Genomic DNA, 17,455 nt, shown 5'->3' on the forward strand with positions numbered 1-17,455 from the left:
CAACAGATTTTCTTTTCTGGGAGAAAAGTAAAGTTAAAATACATCCAGTGAATAGAAACACAATATTTCTGGAAGCAATTAGATTTTGCTTTATAAAAAAGTAAGCAAAGGAGATATTACTGTAGGAAAAAATATTCTGCCAGAAGTTTGGTTTCTGGCAGAAACTTTCATGTACACATGATTCAGAAGAACTTTTCCTTAAATACTATAAAAGGTATGGTGGATGAAATCTCTGACTTTCAGAAAGTGCACTAAAATAAGTTGTGACCCCAGACCTCAAATTCATCAGTGTTTTAAAGGTGATTGTTTTTAATGGTTCTGAAGGTTCAGATGCCTGGGTTTATTCTACTTCTCTCATCACGGCTCCATGTGTGGTACAGGCTTTAAGGTAGGAGCTGGCTGGGGCAGAGCTGTTCTGGAGACACTTAGGGATTGCACAGAAATTGACCTTGAGTCAATGACTACGTAACTAAACTGAGCAAAGCAAGACAATCATTTACTGAACTAGAACTGACCGTCACAGAACAGCTGTCTCATAAGTTCCACTTGTCCACCGCTAAGGATCGATAAAATAACATTGCAGGTGTTCTGATATATAATTCTTGGCTATTAATCCATGCAATTGTAGGATTGATCAACCTAACTTTCAAACATTCCTTCAGTATTTCTGCTTGTGTATACTTGTGTTTTTCTTTAGACTGAAGCTTTCTGTTCCCACAGATAGCAGGGAAACAAATGCTTATAACCAGGGACTTCAGTATTCATGGTAGAATAATATTTTAGAAATGTTTTTGTCATTTATTTATTGTTAAAGTAACTCAAAGTGTTATGTTTGATTAAATGATCTATAATGACATAGTAACAGCTTTGCACTGTTTCCTTTCCAATGCAGGTAGTTCGTGTTGTTACCAGAAAGATGATTTCTCATGTTGTTGCCAGAAAGATTATTTCTCATAAAATATAGGCAGGATGATACTTAGCAGGAAAATTTTTTAGAATGTAAACTACTTCAAGAGAAACTCCCCAAATCTCTCATGTTTCCTACTTTTTTTTTTTTTGCGTTATCATTTACTTGTAAAAGACATCTTAAAAAGCTTCTGAATGGCTGCTTTTTTTACTGCAAGCATATTTTTAATTCTGTAGATTAAATAAATACATAGTCACAAAACATAAGACAGTGATTTATTATTATTATTATTTTATTACAGACGAGTGAAGTTGAATCAGGAACAATCATTCCCCTGAGAAGTACCGCCTCCAAAATAATCTCACAATGCAAGGGGAGGCGGGGGGGGGAGCACGGAGAGGACAAAATGAGTGATAATTAACAGAGCTTGCTGACATGCTGTTCTTTAAAACTTAAAGATGTGCATCGGTTGGAGACAGGATATCGAATATCAGTAGGCAAAGCAGCAGGAAACTTTTTCCACTGGATGAAAGGGATAAAAAGAAGAAAAACAAGTCTTGGCCTCTCATTGCACTAGCAGCTGACTAAGCTCCCGACATGCTCAAACCACAGCCAATTGTAATGAATACCAGGGAAAACAGTATCTTCTAAACAAAAATCGTTACAAACTTAGAAACTTTAAGTCGAGATAAAAAATATAAGTTTCAGAATAACATGGCAGCAGAAGATAGGTAGATCACAGAAATGAAACAGAATGTTGCAGCTGCAACCTGCTTGCACAAGATGCTCTGTGTTCTGGGTGAACTGAGGCCTGTACAGACAGGGGCTGGGGGGCCCGGTTGAGATAGAAATGCAAAATCCTGGCGTGTGAGGGGGAACCAGAGGCACTGCTCCTCTCCAACAGTGCTTTGAAGAGAGGGGGGTGAAGCTGGAATGAATGCTCCTTCTTTTTCACATTAAAAGTTCTGTTGATTCAAACAGATCAGGAAAGTTGTTGCATCCCGAAGCATAAAGACTGCTGAGTTGAATTGGCTGTACAAGCCAAAATCCTTTAAGGGGCAAGATGATGGGGGAAACAGGGAATTTAGGAAAGCTGATGATAATTAGGGATGTGTTTGTTTACCATGCAGTGAAGCTTCCGGCTCTCTTTCAAGGCAATTTGATAAAACTCATAATGCCACTTGAGCTGTGAGCTCCCATTGGTATGGAATGTTCCTGTATGGCAACTTCTGTTCCTTCTTGATTTCCTCCCGCTTGCAGTCCGAGCTGGCAGCAGCCAGGCAAGCCATCCTCCTCCTCTGTTGCTGTGCTTGGGCTCCACAGCCTTATGGAGGGGAACACAGACCTTGGTAAAACTTGGCCCTGTGTGTTTGCTACAGTTTTATTGTTTTTTACTTTTCCAATGTGAGTATGTAGCTTTATTGTCCCTAAACATAAAACTTAATGTTCCAAGCTCTCCCTTAACAAAGGCATAAAAGAAGCTGGCTAATTCAGTGATTTGCCATGCATAGCAACAGATGCAGATAGGAAATCTGTAAAAGATATTTACAAACCAATGATTAAATACCAGGCTGTTCTGAGGTGCTCTTCTCTTATGCCTGTTGTACTTCTTTGGCAAGCCCTCTAAGAGGGTCTGTAGGAAAAATAATGTAACAGATAATACAAAAATAAAATAAAATCTGCAGGACTTTCTAGTGAAAACAACAACCTACAACTTGTAGGCTTAGGATGGAAATTGGAGTGCCCTTGTGAAAGTCAGATTTGCTTTCCCAGGGGCACGAATGGCCCTTACTGGTCCCCTCTCCTGGACACCATCCCCATTAGCCTCTGCCAATTTCTGGCTGGAGGTGATGGGATAGGCCCTGGGGGCCAGGCCCCACATTGCCCCCTGCCTCGTGGCCCCAGGCAGCCCCTGTTGCCCCCCCCCCCCCATGGGTGGAATTTGCACCCTCACTGGTGGTGGGCTGAGAGCAGTGAGAGAGCAGAGCCTGGCTGTGAACTTTAATCCAAGCACATGTGACTGTACAGATGTAACCTGTTCCACTTCATTTGGCTCCCGGTGAGGTAAATGGTAGTTTTCCTGGTGGATGGGCACTGAAACAGGCTGTGCAAAGTTCTGTTCCTCCAGCGTAACTGATTTTAACCAGACTGTGCTAGTTAGCAATGCACTGGCATGCAACAAAAGAAAAACACTACCAAAGAGAAGGCCAAAAAGAGACAAGAATCTAGGAAAAAACTGAGACAGTGGGGGAAAAAACAAAACAAACAAAAAGAAGCATATAGATTATAGAACAAAAGGAAAAAGGAAAATGACTGTAGCACCCCAGATTGATTTGAGGTGGTTGTTTCTTGGATACAGGACTTCCAAATCCATTAAGGATCTAGTCAAATATATACGACATACTTCTAGTCTACCAGAGGAAACTTGTAAGGGCAGAAGATCAAAATAAAGACAAAAGAGTCAAAGTTTGAGCAGGGGATACTAAACTAGATTATGCTACCTGATTTTAATCCAGATAAATTGGAATTATGCACCTTTCAAAAGTGAAGGGGACCTCTCCCTTCAAACCATTTGAAAAGTGGCTAAAAAAGAAGTGTCAAGTAAAAAGACAAAAAAAAAAAAACACGTTAAAATTTCATAGGCAGCAAGAGAACAGATAAAAGCTTACTTATCCTCTCCTTTCTTTCAGTGAAAAACAAATGATTACTTTTTATTAATCCATTCAAGAATTTCCAGACTGATATGATGCAAAACGATGCAAAACTATCTTTGGGATTTAAAGTTCCAGTGAAATTCTGAAGCCTTTCCTCCTAAAGTCATTAAGAGAGGATAGACAAAGTCTGGTCACCTTAACCTTAATCCTGTAGGAAATACCCTATAAACCAGGTTGGAAGCAGGGCTTAGAGAAATTATACAAAGAGGGACACACAAACAAACAAACAACAGTATTGAGTCTGGTAGACAGATGCCTGGATGTGCAGGCTGCTGGAAATCTTAAAGAAAGGATGTGATCTTGTTGCCCCCAAGTCTTTCTAATTATTGTCCAACTTGATGCAAAGGGATTAGATACAATTGAGAAAGCAGCACTATTTCTGCATAACTTCTATGATTCTTCAGTCTTTGATTTCTTGAAACTACCAACAAGATCACTTAGAATAACGTTTTTTGTGAGGAAAACACCTATGCCAGTTTAGTAATTTCTCCTCATTGATTTGGAATCACAAAAGCTGCCTATTATTTGCTTTCCCTTCTTTGCTACCTTTTTTTTTGCCTTTCCTTCTTTATTCAAGTTACATGTGAACTGGCAGTAACTTATATGTGATAACCATATTCTTGGTCTCTCAAGACTATTCTGTATGTATCTTTTAAATTTGTTTTAATTTAGTTCAGTTTACTCCTCCCCCCCTTTTTATACTATAAAAATGATTAAAGATTTCACTAGAAAAAAAACAGAATAGCATTCTGATAATGCCTTAAAAATAAGAAAACAAGGTATTCTAGGCTTCTTTTACAAGCGAACATAATATTTAAATGTACGTTTGACACTGTCTTTGTTCACAGGGTTTCAAATTACTGAGGTTTATGACTTTTTCCTCTAGGAGGATGTTTTATTAGTCAATAATATTTTACAAAGATATTTCTAGAAGATATAAAAGCTGTTCAAATTCTCCTTTTACATTGCTGTGTGTGAATTTATTCTTGCATGTGAGGCATACTAAATTTACCCCAGTAGACTCAATCTGGGTACTTACACAGTATGTATACTTGTTGCCCTTGAGAAAAACCTCAGGATATGGCAAACTATTGTATGCGTATACAGTTCAAATTTAGATCAATCAACTTGGAATTACTCTTTTTTTTTTTTTTTTCCCCTATTAAAATAAATGCAGACAGTGGCCTTTTTGTGGTATTTTATTTTGTGCTGCTTTACTTAATCTATATTTTTGAGTAGCATAATTAGTATGAAGATTTTCTTTTCTTTCTTATTATGCAAGGGCTATACAAAGAGCCTTGCCTAGTTTTATAAATAGCCATTTGTACAACAAATGTACATTTTAGCCCCTCCAGCATGGAGAAATAATGGAATTTCTTGCTGAACTGCTCGTTGTGATTTAGCGTCTGCTTAAGCATGTATTTGGCCCTACTGACTTAAGCAGGCTTTGTCTCTTCATTGAACTGAGATTAATTTAAATGCATTTAAGTGTTTTGTTTAGTTGAGGCCATGTTTCCTGCAGTGTGTGTGACTGGGTAACTATCCACGGCAGTTCAACCTGTGGTTCCCAGACTTTGAGACAAGGACAGATTAGAGGGAAGACGTCTGTGCATTTACCTGAAGCAGCCTTGGAGGTAAGCAAGCCTATTGCCATAGTTGTCCAGACTTCCAGTAGGAGAACTGCCAAGGTTTCCAGGTGAAACCCTGAAAAACTGAAAGATGGAAACCGCTAAGCTATTTCACACGTAATCACACTTGTTATAAAGACTACATTATGCACAGCAGCACTCCCATACTGGAAAAATACAGGGGTAAGATAGCTAGCAACTAGGTTATCATATGGAATATGTTGCATGCATGTCACTAACTAGGCTACTAGAAAATGAAGTCATAAAACTGCAATGAGCATTGAAGCTTTTACTCTATCATACGTGGCTTTCAAAATACACTTGAAAAAGCTATAATCCATTATTCTGTCAAGCAACTTGCACAAGAGTTTTTACCATATAAACAACATGCCAAGCAGTATCCATCTTAGAGAAATTTATAAATTGCCAAGATTTTAAAAAAATAATACATTTCAAGCTAGTCTTCACCAACATTAAAATGAAATCTGTTTATAGAGTACAATAAACATATGACAGAACTATCAACTTTGTGTGTTGAGAGTTGTTGCTGGTAAATCAATATGGATGCTAGGGCACCAGGCACTTTAAAAATCAATATAATAAATAAATATAAGAGTTGAATTACAGTTTAACACTGTGTGTACAGAGATGTGATTCATCTTGACACAAATAATACATGTTGGATAATCAACAGAGATGACATTCTTTAAAGCCCTGAAGAAATGCTGTGATCAAAAGACTGGACTGAAACTCGAAAATTATTTCCAGGCCCACTGACTGACTGGTTTAATGGCAGGTTTAACCTTATGACTCAATTTTTCTATCTGTAAGATTAGGACAATATAAGAACAGTATTTTGAGACTCTCAAGTATGCAAACTATTATTAAAGTTAATTATGGCTAGAAGGGGTACATTTTCGACTCATAGTCACATTTATGTACTGAGTTCTTCTGAAGCAATTACTGAATTACTGGGTTTGGCAAGCAGCCAGGAGAACTGCATCTGGGAAGTTACAACTGGTTCTAAGCCTGATGTTTCTTCCTTTTTTTTTTTTTTAAAGAGCTTATAAGGCATTCAGCACTGACCTAAAAGCAAGATAAAAAATGTAGAAATAAATGAAATGGCAGAACCTGGTTTCTGATTAGCAGAAGATGGAAAAGAGAATGGCAGAATTGTGAGGATAAGCAGTTCAAACAGGCTGTAGGTAGTCGATACCCAGACTGGCTGGTAGAGCGCAGCCTGGGAGAGAACTAAAGCACCCGGGTTTTTCCAGTTCCACATTGTCTATAAGGTCAGCCTTAGGATGACTTTAATTTAGTATGGTGTGTCTAAAAAAGATGCATGTTGTGTTCCCAAGCCTTTATTTCATGAAACATCAGGCCTTTTTAAGAACAAGTCTGTAGCCAACCTGAATGCTTTGTAGCCTGTGAAGATTGCACTGGAGTTCCTATTAATGAATTTCACAGTTTGTAGGGTACAGGTTTCAGGAGGATTAAAAAGAGTAAAAATATTTTTTCTAAAAGGAAAAAAATACTGTTCCTGGGAACTTTGAGTAACAGTCCCTGTCCTCAGAACATGTTTTCTGGGGTTTGATTCAAACACAGCAAGTATTTGCAGGAAACATAAGGTAAAGAGGGAACAGAACTAGTAGCTAGCTCTAACTTTTCTTCAACCACTGTAAAACAGGAATGAAGATTTACCCATGCACTTTGAGGACAAGCAAAAAGGATGTGCCTTTATACCATGACCTTAATAAATGAAGGTGCTGCTGCCTAAACATCCCTAGTTCTTTTATCTATTTGATAAATATTTAGTAGTTTAAAAGCCTAACTGATCTTTAAGTTCAGTTTCCTTAATTCCCAAACAATCTAAACACCATGATGGCTCCAACTTCCCCCCTTATGTTTAAAATAAATTCACAGCCAACTTCTGGAGATTTAGTCAGACTTTGGCAAATTAGCAAGGCTTCTCAGAGCAAACAACTGAAAGTAATATGGCTTCTGGCAGGAATAAGTATTTTCTTCTGTATTAGCATGACTGAATCTCTGTTCAGACCAGGTCATGCGGAAGATGGAGCATTCAACTTCTGACATTTTATTTTAACAAAAATGTCACTTTGCCCTTAATCTGCAAATAAGTCTTAGCTTATCATCTACCAAACTGCCCGAGTAGAAGCAGAGGGCATTGTATCACCTGACGAGATAGGGTGCTATCATGCTATGCTACTACCATGCTATTAGCTACTATGCTAATACTAATTTAAAAAACTGAATAATGTATAAATGATGAGATCTGTGTTTGAAGAAGTATTTTTTTTTTTAATAATAATAATAATAAAAGAGTTTAAACTTTAAAAATGTCCTACATTTAAAGAAGAAAAGCGGAGTGGGCTAATGGAAGAAATGGGGAAGTCCAGTCAGGTGAGATGGAGAAAAATGGTTTTAAGAGGCCAATGTATACAAAAAGACATGCAAAATCACAGGAAAGAGGATTACAGAACTTTGAATATTTTCTTTTAAAGAACAGATTTAAATAAAGGCAAGCCAAAAGTATATTACCACTAGAAATGTACTGAAGCTATAACATTTAGATCTGGAAATGTTATGACATTAGTGACACTATAAATTTAATCCCCCCATCTTACTCTTTCAATCCTTGACAGAAAAAGGCTATTGATACAGAAAAACACATTAACACTAATAACATCAACCCACAAACATTATATTTTCATTTAAAATACAACAGAAGGCAATTTTGTTTCCTGAACTCCCACAAAGACAGATCTCTAGACAGATCCTGTCTCTAAAGATTTTAAACACTAGAGAAGGTCTGAGCCAAAGTTCAAGTGGAAGAGAATACTAATAATGAGGAATGAGAGAAAAAGAGATGTAAGATGAAAATGACCTAAAAAATTGTTGACAGACTACTCCAAATGTTGAGCTCCATCTGAGGGGAGAGGTATACAGGTGAAGAACAACTATGGGATAAGGTTAGGTGTTCAATAGAAATAATGGGAGCAGAAGTGATGGTGTACTTACTTAGGCTATGCAAAGCCCTTCAGTGACAAGAAGACAGCCATTCTTGGTAAAAAACAAGATGTTCCCAAGTAGATTGTAGTGGATGACATGCTAGGAAGGTTACTGATGTGCCATGGTTCTGGTGAGGAGCACACATGAAACTAATAACTCAAACTGTAGAATTTGCCATTTCCCTCTCGGCATTGTTCATTTTGAATGGATGTTATGCCCTTTCTCCCTGACCTGTGTCTATTTAGAGTAAAAACTCTTCAGGGAAAAGCCTGGCCATTATTCTGTTTGCGTAGTTATCGTGTATTAGGGTATCCTAATACTTGCTTTATGGTAGAGGAACTTCCTGAATCTTCAGTGTTGCCTACTTAGGAAGATCACAGAATGCGATGGGAGGCATGTACTTATGGGAGTATTATGGGTGATATAAACATGTCCAAAAAATTAGTATCAGTTCCTTTTTTTAAAAAAAAAAAAAAATAACGTGCTTTATTTTGGTATAGTCTGGACTTTTGTTTTGGCTGAAAAAACGATCTCAAACCGCCCCATCAACGCTTGCAGGCAGCACGGTTTTCAAGATTAATTTCATTCCGCATTGCATATGGGCTGCCTGCTCTTCACGGAGATACTGAACACGGGGCAGGCGCACAGCGCGGTGCGTCCTCGGCGCCCGGAGGGAATACCGATGGTACCGGCTGAAACCGCACAAAGTGGAGCAAGGCAAGTATACACCCCGCAGGAAGGAAGAATGATGATTCAGAAATTAATTAAAAAAAAAAAAAGGCGTTACTGAGGCAGGTACCGAAAAGAAAGGCAGCGCGCTAACGGCGGCAGCCGAGCCGAGCCGAGCCGAGCCGAGCCGAGCCGAGCCGTACCGTGCCGTGCCCGCCGGTGCCGTGACGGGGCCGGGTGGGCGGGGGGGGGCGCCGCGGCGGGCAGGTGAGGGGCCGGGCGGCGGAAGGCTCCGCCCGCTGTCCCAGGCTGCTCCGCGCCGCAGCCGGGGGAGGTGGAGCCGCTTTATCGAGAGCCCCAGTGGAAATTTCCCCCTCAGTTGCCGGCTCCAGCGCGGAGGAGACGCCAGCGAGAGCCGCCCGCCCGTGTCGCGCCCGCCGCCCCTTCGTCCCTGCCCGCCGCCATGTCCAACTACATCCACGTCCCGCCCGGCTCCCCCGAGGTGCCCAAGCTGGACATCACCGTCAGCGAGCGGGAGGGGCCCGGCTGCCGCCAGGGCGCCCTGCAGCTCTTGCGCCGCCTGCGGCCCCACTGGAGACCCGAGGAGGTGACGCTGCAGGTACGGGGGGCGCCGCGGGGCCTGCGGGCGGGATGCGGCGGGGAGGAGAAGGGATGAGGAGGGAAGGAGAGGGCAGGGCGGGCGGCCATTGTGCGGGGGAGCCGCCGCCGCGCTTCCTTCCCCTCCCCCCCGCCTCCTCCCAGCGCAGCCCCCTGCGCCGAGCCCCATTTGCTCGGCAGGCTGCTGGCGGGGCGGGGCGGCGCGGCCGGGCAGCATCCCCTGCCCCCTGCCGGCCCTAGCGCTCCCTTTCCTCTTCCTCCTTCCGCGCCCTCCCCCCTGAAGCCCGGCTCCGGGCAGGGCAGGGGCGAGGAAGGGCCGTGCCGCCCCGGCGGCGAGGGGCCGAGGAGAAGGGCCCTCCCCCGCCACCCTGCCGGGCAGGGGCTCTCGCAAAGCCGGGGGACCCCCCCCCTTCCCCGGGGGGCGGCGGGGAAGGAAGCCGGGGGAGGGAGGGGGCGGCCGCCGAGGTAACGGCCGCTGCCGCCGCGGTAACGGCCGCCGAGGTAACGGGAGGTGCCGCGGTAAGGTAACGGCCGCCGCCGCCCGGGGCGGGCCCGCCGCGCCTTCCCCGGCGGTTGGCGGGGTGAAGGAGCCCTCGGCGCCGTGCGGAATCCGCTGTGCGGGACCGGGCGCCGTGGCGCTTCTAGAACATACCGCACCTAGCCCCGCGCCGTGCGGTGCGGGAGGTGCCGCTGGGAGAGCGGCGCATCGCTTGCAGCCTGCCTTCCTCTGGGCGTTTCCTTCCGTCCTCTTAACCTGTTTCTTCTTCTTTTTTTTTTTTTTTTTTTTTTTTTAAGCAGTTAATAATGTGCGGAGGTGTATCGTTTTCGTAAAGCTTTTTTTTTTTTTTTTTTTCTCCTGAGGTGAACTAACAGTTGGAAATAATTCCTGTAGAAAAACTGAGATCGTTGTGGTAATAACGCGTAAATGGGCTTCGATTTTATGAAGTTTCTGGATAATAGAAATTTGACTTGCACGACTCAGCATGAAAACAAAGCTAATGCTTTTTTTTTTTTTTTTTCGAAATAATTTCTTTGAGGGCTGCAGTTGTAAGTGAGGCACAGTCCCAGTGTAGGTGGGATATTTTTCCTAGAGTATTAAACAGGTTTCCTGTTTGTGGGTTTGTTTTAGTTTAATGATAGGTTACTTCTCAACATCCCTTTTTTTCATTCATACAGGCATTCTAATAAACTGAAATATTTTCATTTTAAAGTGGGATGTTCCTGACCTTTTGGGAAAGTTCTAGCATGTTTAAAATGAAATGCCACAAGAACACACAAAAAAACAAACCCACTTCCTTCCTTCACCGCTCAGTTTGGAAGAAAAAGCAATTAGAATAAAAAGCACCAGTGCCATTGGTGTGGAACTGGGCCTTATTTGACTGGCCATGCAATGTGAAAGTAATAGGCTAGTGTCTGGTTAGGTGCTTGCGTATAAAAACTGTCTCAATCTTGTTTGAACCAAATTACATTAAAATCAAACAATTTTCTACTTTTTTTTTATATTTTCTTTGTTTGCAACAGCAAAAAATCCTATTTGTGAAGCTCTTTAGGAGCCCTTTATTTTTACTCTTTAGTCTGTTTTTAACTGTTATGTCTATACATAACAACAAAGAATTCATGTGGTTACACATGCATCACATACGGTAAGATGCTGAAATTGAAGATGACTGCTTTTGTTCAGAGGATGGAGCAAACAAGATCTGCCCTGGATTCTTCTCATTGGATAGGCATACATGTATATTTAGGAGGGAGGAAAAAATGAGAATCATGTATCACGTGGAAAATATGCTTGTCTAATTTGAAACAGCAGCATCATAGCAAAGTAGACAAAGAACATTGGTAGGTGGAAGGAACTGCTTCCTCTGAACTCTGCTGCTATCTACCTTTGCTCTCAAGTAATTCTTGGCTCAAAACAATGAGTAAGAAGTTGGAAGAGTCCAGGGCTTGACTTATAAAAGTTAATCAACTTCTCTTGCAAAAAAATGTACTGTTCTGTGTGCCAAACTGCTTAGTCAGTGAAACAGTTCTGGAGTGTATTTAGAACATCTTAATATTTAATCCTTACTTCTTGTAAGATCTGTAAGTTTAAAGTATGCTCATGACTTTTGATTTTTTTTTTTTTGTATCAGTATAGGAAACAAATGTAGGACAGGATGAAAATAATTAGTCATTGTTTAAAGTATCCTTTTAATGCAGAATTTTTAGAAATTCTAGAATCTGTAAGCATTGCCAACCATTTGCTGAATCACAGGCAGTTCATTTTAATGCATGTCCTGTCTCGAGTTATATGTGAATATTATCTGTGTATAAGAACATAAATATGTTGTTTTGTAGTGATAAGGAGAAGCAAAATTTTCCTGTCTAAATATGAACTTCACATACTTCAGTTGTGCAGTTGTCATCTAAGGATGCACTGGAAGCTGTGTAGAACTGGGTATTGTATTTTCTAAATCTTTAATTCTCGAGGTTTGCGTTCTCTGCTTTACACTTTCAGAAAGCTATGTCATTATCACAAAAAGCACATATTTGTTTTAGTAGCTTCTGATTCTGTAACATGATCAAAGTAATAAAATAGAGTAGTTCAGGTTGGACAGAATCTCTGTGGAGGCTTCAACCTCCTCGTGAAAGCTTACAGCTTGCTTAATCCAGAAGTTGGTTGAAGTGAATATAGGGAACAGTGCCTGGTGATTTCATGAGGTAAAATGCCCTTCAAAACTCAAACCCTGTCTTGGATTAGTGAACAGCTTAACTTGTGACAGTGGACATTACTAATGAGTTGGCCTGAATATAAAAATTGTAATGAAAAATAAAACTTTATCTATATTTAACTCTTTCATGCCATAAAAAGGTTTTATCACCTTCCTAATGTAAAAATATCTTAAGTTTTCTCATCTTATTTTTTTTCTCCCTTCTTTTATGGAGGTGAAACTTTGTTTTTGAAGGAGGATCAGTGTTTGGTTATGGTACAGGAAGGCCAGTGACCACTCCAAGTGTAGACTTGGGATTCTTTCATTCCATGACCTACTGAACATCTATAGGTCTGTTCCTAACAAAGGACTCAGTAGGTTAATACATAATCGCCTCTCTACAGCACAATGTTAAGCAGCAGGGAATACAATCTGTATTTGTTTTCATTCTGAAGTGTTCTTTAATGTTAAAAATAAAGGGTGCTTGCTCTTACTGGTGAAGAGACTTAATGATAGTGTTAATTTACGCATATATTATTTGCATAGTGTGATATGTATCCAAAAGTCAGCTGCAAGATCACTTGGGGATCTGGGATAAAATTGTGTGCCAACACTGTTCTTGTCCTTGCACAAACCTAAAGGGGGAGAAAATATATATTTTTTTTTTTTTAAGGAGATTCAATTATTGAATGAAATTTACTTTTTTAGAATCTGCAAGCTTCTGTATAGAACTTTGTTCCATATCATTTCCAAAAAGGTTTCACAAATGTTTCTCGTTCACACTCACATTATGGAATATTGTGGTATAGTGCTGTCTTTGTTCAGGATGTACATATCTTCGCATTTATCAATGCTCTGCATGACTTTACTACTGTGGCTTACTATTCTTCGTAAGGATTTAGTTGTGCTTAGAAAGACTTGTACTTCAGCCAACAAAATACTTAACTTAAACCTTACTTCCTTATATATCCGGTTAGCTTTTTCTCTCCCTCTCCCCCCATCTATCTGCTTTTTTTCCTTCCTGACTTGCGCTCTATAGCTTTTCTTTAATTAGTATTTTCTGGCTGCTGCTCAGAGTTCTGTTCTTGTCTGCATGTTTGTATTTTCTTTATTACAAAAAGCCTGGCTTCAGGTTTCTGAACTACTTAAGATACTCTGTTTATTTAAACAGACTGTATATGGGATTTAAAGCAATGAGATAATTGAATGGGAACAAAACATAAATCTTATGGGGAACAAAGCAAACTAATATTTTCTAAATCTGAATGCTATTACATTTTTTCAAGAGTGGTATTTTTTAACACCTAGCTGTTCTAGGATATGATCTTCAACAGTTGTGGAAGTAGTTACTACTTAGAGGAAGGATGAGTGAAGGAAAATAACATGAAATTGTTTCAGAATGGGCTACACTGATGGTGTTGTATTGTGGAAAAACTGTAATTTGAGGTGTACCTTGAACACAGTGTTGCAGCAATTGAGAACTTTAGGTAGTAGATGTCATTTGCTGATTGATTTCTCTGTTCTCATTATGTGTTTGATGCTAGATAATATCTTGTTGTAAAGGAATTTTTATGGTATCAGTGGGTGGAGCAGCAATAATGTTCATGGGGTGAATTGAAGTGCCACATCCCAGTATGATGTAATCCAGCTGTGCATGGTATAGGTGTGTTTGTACTGATGAGTCTCATTCTAGGTAATTAAATAAAATAAAAGTCAATTTTTGCTAAGACACAGCCTGTTAGTTACCTGGCTATATATGGCACATAACTTCCAGGAAAGGCTTGTGATGTCAGAAAAGACAGCTTCCTAAAGATGTTCCTCTTTAGTCTGTGGCTTTTTCGCTTTTAGATGCTGATTCATGTCAGAAGTCTCCAGGGTAGGAATAGCAAATTCATTCTTGGAATTAAAATCTTGACTCCTTTTATACATTATATTAGTCTATTTCTACATGTATGTCTGTAACTTTTAATCAGTATTGTGTAGTCTGTAGAAGGTTTTAAAACAATTCGCTGCTACACAAGTCTCTCAACTACTTATCAGATGCTGACTGTCTCCTTGGGTAGGAGAATAGTCTTCAGAAAGAAGACAAAATATTTTGATTTATGCTAGAATAAGTCTCCAAAGAAAAATTAACTCATCTTGTAACACATTTAGATCAGAACTGGTCCTTGCAAACAGTGATGTATCTGTAGTATTTTATAATAGAATTCTGCATGTAATTTTAAATGGTCTTCATATTGAGGATATGCAAGACATGGAATTTCACATCTAAAAAAAAAAAGTGTTCTTTGAAGCTGCAGGCTTGATTGGTAGCCAAAAAGTGTTTGTTTTATACTATATGGTATGGGAAGCAGTAGTAGTAGTATTGCTTTTTCTCCATGCTGCTGTCATGGCTGGGTGCCCCAAGTGTTTGCTGGAGAACTGGTAGTTCAGCCTCTGGCCAAACTTAGCACAGAATGGCACCATTAATTTACTGGCTTCCTGCTAGCTCCTGCTTCTCACAACAAATGGTGCTTGTTCATGGCCAGCTCGTAGCTCAAGTCATGTAGGCACTGGCTTCCAGCTGCAAAGTGTGGTGGCCTGGGTGTTGTGGCTCCAGAGCCTGGGGACCTTTGGATGATGTTTCTCTGACATATGAGACCTGCATTTTCCAGTAACCAACCAGTACTTTGTCTTCTCTTACGAGCAGCTGAAAAAAAGAAAAAAGATGGAGAAATGATGAACCTCTTTTCAAGGTATGGAATTCTTGGCAGAGGTATGCTTGTGGATGTGCTCACATAGACTGTATTCTCCCAGAAAAAAAATAAGTTGCATCTTACAATAGAAACTTTAATGCTGAGAAGATTTCAAGAAGCATATATTACAAATTATGCCTTTCTGGAGATCTTCCCTGTCATTTTTGGGTTCAGAAGCAGAACCAGGGAGAGCCCTCCTTATCAATGCAGAAACATCACATTTCTGTTTGTTTCTGCAGCAGTACAGTACTACTACTACTACTGTTTCTCCTTCAGTGGATGTAAGGACAAAAAATTGGAAAAAAATTGTGGAAAATTTGCTGGGTAGGTGGTAAGTGCTTTCTACTTTTCCCCCTGTGACACTTAATTTCTGCCTTTTCATGCATGTTCCACGTGATCAGAACTTGGTTCTCATTCTTTTGAGCACCTGGAACAATAGGATCATATACAAGCTTTTTTGAAGCACTTATTATGAGATAGGAATATATCCAGCGCATGCCTTTATCAGAAATCTAATAACCTGATAATTATGAGATTTTTAAAGTATAATTGCTTTTAAAGTAAGCTGTCTCAAAAAAGACGTGTTTCTGCTCTTCCTGGACCTACTTGACCTGTCCTGTTTCTATCTACTGCTTTCTGTGACTGCACTTGAATAACTCATTTGTAGATTTCTAACCTTCACTTTGTATTTCAGTAAACAATTTGTTTGTTCCCAAGAGCTGGAGAGCCTTTACAGTCTGGACTTCGAGCTAAATCTCCTCCTGTATTTCTTGCCTAGATCATGGGCCAGTATAAATATAATTTCCAGGAATGTTGTCAGAATTCAGCTGTAGCTTAGCATTGTATCACCTGAAAGTAGGTACCACAAGGTGATAAGTACATATCACAATATTTAAGTTTTTACAGACTACTAGAGTACCAGAGTTGTGCTTTTTTTTTTGTTTTGTTTTATGCACTCAGTTGTGTTTTTTGCTTCCATTTGCTCTCTGTATGTCTAGATATATTTCAAGAATTTCCTACCTCATATATGTAACGCTGTAGATTTTTCCATCCTCTACGTGACCTTGAGAGCTTACTGATTTTTTTTTTCTTGCCTCCATAATAGGGGTCTCTTCTGATCATGCTTTTGTTACAGAACTGATATTTTGCTCTGCTGCATCTCAGTTTGTTTCAGGGAAGACCTTCCAAGCAGATTATTCAGTACACAATTAATGCAAGATTTAAACAAAGTATTAAATTCTTTTATTGGTAGACAACATTAAGTGTTTTTTCATGTCAGAGTATGGAAATTATCTGCTATGTTATTAGAAAAGTAAGCAAACTCTTCTGCCTTCTTATTTATTTGTTAATCAATAAATGCTCCTGGGTGTAAATAATTACCTATAGCAGCATGTTACAAATAGATGCTAATAAGAGCTAGAGTTCCTAAATTATAAGTCAAGGGAGTCCAATTTCCTTGCTGTGGAGTAGTTTTTTATTAATGCTAATGAAGCTTATTTTGAGGGATAATAGGCCTATGCAGTGTGACAAAAGCTGTGAGGTGGCCAGAAGTTTCTGTTTGACCATCAGAAGCAAACCTCATGTTCTTACTGTTCCTTGCATCAGTACTATTTAGGTCTCTGTTATTTGTGCTGTTGCCGTTTCTCGGGACCTTTGAACCTGCTCTTCTTGTCCATAGTACTATCCTGCACAGAGAGAAGGGCAAGCTTGATTAGAGTTATTTTTATAGACATAGGAAGGGGTAGCAGAAGTTCCAGTGACTTGAAGCTGACTTGATTTTGTAGGAGCTTTAGGCCAGCATATGGTTGTGAAGAGATTGTTTTGAGGTACATAATGGAACAGATCAGGAGCTACCTGTGTGCCGGGTGCTCATATCTTGAAAACATCAGTGCTTTTAGACTAAAGGTTTTCACCCTAAACCTTAATGTAGCACAACTGTTGTATATGTGGATGTCATTAAGCAAGTTAGTTCTTTCTGAGAACTGCTAAGAACATAAAAGCATATCCTTCCGACATGTTTCAGGAGCAGATAACTCTGGTGGTGAGTTCTTTGAACTTTTTGAGTTTATTCTATTTGTATACTGAAAAGTATGAGAACCAGTACTTCCTCAGTGATCACAGGAGGTTCCTTCTGTGACTATATGCTTACCGGGGTGGGGGGCAGATGATGACCTTACAGAGGTGTCACCTATGATTTACAAGCCACACTTGAAATGAAGAAATACTCTGCTTGGTCAAATTAGATAACATTGCTCCATTGCTCAGTCATGCGATCCTTATCTTAGAGAAAACTTGTAATATTCGTGTGAGTGTCAAACAAAAAATATAGTAGTGTTAAGAGTATAAATGTATCTTACTGTGGAAACCAGTAGGTATGCTAAACTGTACAGTTTTTAAGTTGTACTAACAGTGTAACATTATTTTAGTGCTTTGAGGACTGTTTAAGGCAAAGACTTCATTAGTTGTC

The 17,455-nt window shown here is 40.0% G+C and overlaps 1 protein-coding gene and 1 long non-coding RNA gene across 2 annotated transcripts in view; one reads left to right on the forward strand and one right to left on the reverse strand.

Annotated features, from left to right (window-relative positions):
* Positions 1–1,192: 1,192 nt before the first annotated feature.
* Positions 1,193–9,021, reverse strand: LOC116498252. Its single transcript, XR_004254172.1, has 4 exons — positions 8,289–9,021; positions 5,239–5,333; positions 2,457–2,540; positions 1,193–1,429 (listed from the first exon to the last, which is right to left on the reverse strand). It is a non-coding gene; the product is annotated as an uncharacterized LOC116498252 (long non-coding RNA).
* A 257-nt stretch (positions 9,022–9,278) lies between these two features.
* ETNK1 (ethanolamine kinase 1) overlaps positions 9,279–17,455 on the forward strand; it is a 28,607-nt gene continuing 20,430 nt past the window's right edge. The window contains exon 1 of the mRNA XM_032183608.1: positions 9,279–9,567. Coding sequence (XP_032039499.1) covers positions 9,412–9,567 — 156 coding nt within the window. The 5' untranslated portion in view covers positions 9,279–9,411. The remainder of the gene's footprint in view (positions 9,568–17,455) is intronic.

Source organism: Aythya fuligula, chromosome 1, assembly GCF_009819795.1.
Source record: "Aythya fuligula isolate bAytFul2 chromosome 1, bAytFul2.pri, whole genome shotgun sequence".
In the NCBI taxonomy this organism is placed as follows: Eukaryota; Metazoa; Chordata; class Aves; order Anseriformes; family Anatidae; genus Aythya; species Aythya fuligula.